Source organism: Somniosus microcephalus, chromosome 3 (genome assembly GCF_052327205.1).
Source record: "Somniosus microcephalus isolate GS21.2 chromosome 3, FLI_Smic_1.0, whole genome shotgun sequence".
In the NCBI taxonomy this organism is placed as follows: domain Eukaryota; kingdom Metazoa; phylum Chordata; class Chondrichthyes; order Squaliformes; family Somniosidae; genus Somniosus; species Somniosus microcephalus.
The window spans coordinates 121648589-121649887 of NC_140989.1; the positions used below are offsets into that span (position 1 = coordinate 121648589).

Sequence of the window (1299 nt, forward strand, 5' to 3'; positions counted from 1 at the left end):
CCAATCCCCTTAAATCGCTCTAACCGATAATATCCTGGGAAATATGAATGGGGCTGAGAACAGAGTAAAAAGGATCAGTGTTAAATCCTACCGAAAACTGCATTTCGAAGAAACTCACTTGATTAAAACAAAAAACAAACATTTACCAAACTCCAGAAAGACATTTAATATATCGAAAAAACACTACAATAAAACAATTCCAGAGAGACGTTGGTGCAGCTTTTTCAGAGAAACTGTGGGTGGCTCTTAAAAGAGCCGTTGTGTTTGTCTTGTTGGTCCGTTGAGTTTTACTTGGAGCTGGTGTATTTGGTCACCGCCTTTGTCCCTTCAGACACGGCGTGCTTGGCCAGCTCCCCGGGCAACAGCAAGCGCACGGCGGTCTGGATCTCCCGGGAACTGATGGTGTGCCGCTTGTTGTAATGGGCCAGGCGGGAAGCCTCACCCGCGATGTGCTCAAAAATATCATTCACAAAGGAGTTCATGATGCTCATGGCCTTGGAGGAGATGCCGGTGTCGGGGTGAACCTGCTTCATCACTTTGTAGACGTAGATGGAATAACTCTCCTTCCTTGACTTTCTCCTCTTCTTACCGCTCTTTGTTGGTGCTTTATTCAAGGTTTTCTTGGCCCCTTTTTTAGGAGCTGGTTTCTTCTTCTCTTCAGGCATCTTCAAACTCAATTTCAGACAAAGAAATAACTCGAATGCGTTCTGGGAGCGGATTAAATAGGCAGCCCCACAGCGCTATGCTAATATAGGATGGGTGAAGGCAATGATTTTGATTGGTCCGTTTGTAATGATGTCACAAACTTTTTCGAGGAACTCTCTGATTGGTTTCCTTGGATATCCAATTAGATTTAGTACCTGTCACCAATCAAAAGCTTTCTCACTGCAATCAGGAAGCACATTTCCAAAAGAGCCTCTCCAACCCCAGTTTTTATTGAAATAGCTGCTCAATGTGTCGCTATTGTGCTTCGATCAATCAATAAAAAAATGTAACTTAACAAAAATACATCAAATGAAATGTAACAAAGTAAATTAAAATTTGTTTTCCAGGGGTGATGATGCACTTCAGTCCCTGCGGCGTCCACTGGTCACGGAAGGCCTCGAGCATGCCGACGGATACCACCTGTTCCACCTCCAGGGCCACCCGGGCACGAACGTGGCCGCAGAAGAGAAGCAGGCAGTACGACCGATCGACCCTGTTGACCGCCCGCTACCTTGAGCAGTTGATGGCCACTTTGGCCAGACCCAGGAGCAGTCCTACAAGAAGACCCCCGACCTGCCCGCTCCCCTCCGCACC

General features: G+C 46.7%; 1 protein-coding gene across 1 annotated transcript; it reads right to left on the bottom strand.

Moving 5' to 3' along the window:
- Positions 1-287: 287 nt before the first annotated feature.
- On the bottom strand, positions 288-665 carry LOC147121348 (histone H2B 1.2-like). Its single transcript, XM_085977678.1, has one exon. It carries the CDS (start codon positions 663-665, stop codon positions 288-290), a length of 378 nt encoding a protein of 125 aa, XP_085833804.1.
- Positions 666-1299: the final 634 nt, after the last annotated feature.

Coding starts and splice junctions, on each gene's coding strand:
- LOC147121348 (XM_085977678.1), bottom strand. CDS start 665: ATGCCTGAAGAGAAGAAGAAACCAGCTCCTAAAAAAGGGGCCAAGAAA.